At 49.8% G+C, this 2500-nt stretch overlaps 1 protein-coding gene across 22 annotated transcripts in view; it reads left to right on the forward strand.

Annotated features, from left to right (window-relative positions):
- osa (trithorax group protein osa) overlaps positions 1-2500 on the forward strand; it is a 122199-nt gene that overhangs the window by 117976 nt on the left and 1723 nt on the right. For all 22 annotated transcript variants that reach the window (XM_086544528.1, XM_086544535.1, XM_086544537.1 and 19 more), the window contains 2 exons: positions 1-176; positions 346-2500. The exon at positions 1-176 is cut by the window's left edge and continues 44 nt beyond it; the exon at positions 346-2500 is cut by the window's right edge and continues 1723 nt beyond it. In XM_086544528.1, the coding sequence (XP_086400654.1) occupies positions 1-176; positions 346-2500 (2331 nt within the window). The remainder of the gene's footprint in view (positions 177-345) is intronic.

Genomic DNA, 2500 nt, shown 5'->3' on the forward strand with positions numbered 1-2500 from the left:
ACATTCTCCTGTTTGATGACCAAACGGTAGTTTACTTTGGCCTACACCACATGCCAGGGCTCCTGGAGGCCCTCATTGAACACCTCAGAAGGGGTCTCATCAACATGTTCGACATCTGTTCAGAACTGGAGCTTGGCAGTGATGAGAAGGCCACAGGGGCTAACAAGAGGGTCAAGGTGAGTTGTTGGTTCCTTGGTACTACACTTTCCTGAAGTGTATTGATTATGTAGAGATAATGCACACATGCACATATATTTATAGATATGTATTGATTAATTCAGTATAAGACTGCTTATACTGTTCCCCCAGCTTCTCAGGCATTCAAAAGTCATAATTTGTCAACAGGCCATGCAGCACGATGACTCAGACAGACCCTGGTACTTGCGGCCACCACCATCGCCCACCCTTGAGCTAGACCTAGGCAAGTTAGAGGATCATGACCTGCAGAACAAGGAGGAGATCCTGAAAGGGGCTGAGGATTTCACCCTGATCACCAAGACAGGCAAGACGGTCAAGTTTGTGAAGCGGGACGGTGAGCTATTCATGCGTGAAGGCAGCCGCGAGTGGGACAAATGGGAGGGTTTTAGCTCAGGTGTGGACACCTGGTCAGTGGGAGGAGGCGAGTGCACCGCCCACATTATCTGCAGCATGCAGAGCTCGGTGCCCCCCCTGCCCTTCACTCGCCTCATGCCCTGCAAGGATGGAAGGATTGAGGAGATGTCCCTCAAGAAGGAGAAGCTGCTGGAGGTCAAGGAGGAGGTGGTGGAGATCAAGAGGGAAGTGGTAGTGGAAGTGAAGAAAGAGGAAAAGAGTAAGAAGGAGAAAGTGGTGGACGTGTTGGCAGAATTAAAGGAAAAGAAGGTGGAGAAGATGGAGGACCTTATTTCTAGAGAAAAGTGTGACAACTCCAAAGATACTGAGTCAACAGACAAACTTTTCAGTCAAAGGATAAATAGAGTTAATAATGCAAGGAAGAGCAAACTAGATGAAATATTTAAGAAGTTAAAGAAGGAACCAATGGAGGACCATAGTGACAATAAGAAAAAGGAGACAAAGGAAGTGTGTGTGTTGAAAAAGGACAATGAAGTGCATGTAGACTGTAGTGTTGTGGTGAAACAGGAACCAAGTAGTGATAAGTTAACTGAGAGAAAACAAGAGGAAGTATCTCAAAATAAGCCAGAATCTAAAGAAAAATTAGAAAGGCGTGAAAGCAGTGGCTCCAAGAGGGAAAGTGGAGGATTCAAAAGACCCCATGAGGATCTAGAGGAGGAATCGTGGAGTCCAGATGAAGCATCATTAAGCACAACTACTGAGGGTCAGGACTGGTTAGGTCGACGTGTCATGTGCGTGGGTACTGTGATCCGGAATCTGTCCTTTATTCCAGGAAATGAAGAGGTGATGAGCAAGTGTGCATCCCTGCTAGCCTTACTTGGCAAGACAATCCTGCTGCACCATGAGCACCCCAAACGCACCCCTTCCACGGCTCACTACGACCGTGATGAGGAGGCGGACCTAAGCGATTGGTGCAGCTCCCTGGCTCCGGACACGCACTGGTGGTGGCCCTACCTCCACCATGTGCATGAGAACACGCTGGTCACCCTGGCCAACATGGCAGGCTCTCTCGATTTGTCTATTTACCCAGAAGAGATCTCACGGCCCTTGTTAAACGGCCTCCTGCACTGGGCCACCTGTTCTGCCTCTTATGGCCAGGACCCCTTCCCAGGTGGTGGAACGTCACCTCAGTCTGCGTTATCACCTCAGCGTCTCGCCCTGGAGGCCCTTGTTAAGCTCTGTGTGCTGGACCAAAACACAGACTTAGTTCTAGCTACACCACCTTTCACACGGTTAGACAGCCTGTGCGGCCAGCTGACCCGCTTCATGTGCCGTGGAGAGGATCAGGTTTTACGTGAGTTCTCCATCAACCTCCTCCACTATTTCTCAGCTGCAGACTCTGGTGTGGCTAGAGTCATAGCCATGCAGAACGGGTGCGTCTCTCTCCTGGTGGCTTTCATTGAGGAGGCAGAGGCTGCGGCGATGAATGTGGCTAATGTGCAGGGTGTGAGTGCCCTCAAGGAAAACCCTGAGCTGATGGGGACCAGCCTGGACATGGTGCGGCGGGCTGCCAACACACTGGTGCACCTCTCACGAGTGCCAGCCAATGCTCGGGTTTTAGCTAATTGTGAAAACAGACTATTGACATTGGTCATGAGCCAGATACTTGATACCTATGTTGCGTCTCAGTTGTCACAGGTGTTATTTAATGTAGCCCAAGTGCAAAATGAATTTCCCCAATTATCACCTTGCCCTTCACCACCATCATCACCCCCACCAACTACAGCACAAGCCTCAGAGTCGGCCAAAACTCCAGATGCACCAATGGATGTGGATTCCTCACCATTAGATGCACCCAGCCAACCCACTCCTTTTACCACAGCTGTAAAACTGGTCAATCATGACTCCATTTTGACTGAGTATGACAAGACCAATGCTGCATCCCCCA

The sequence above is a fragment of the Penaeus japonicus genome, unplaced genomic scaffold (assembly GCF_977035675.1).
Source record: "Penaeus japonicus unplaced genomic scaffold, GWHDUDI00000001_assembly GWHDUDI00000015, whole genome shotgun sequence".
In the NCBI taxonomy this organism is placed as follows: Eukaryota; Metazoa; Arthropoda; class Malacostraca; order Decapoda; family Penaeidae; genus Penaeus; species Penaeus japonicus.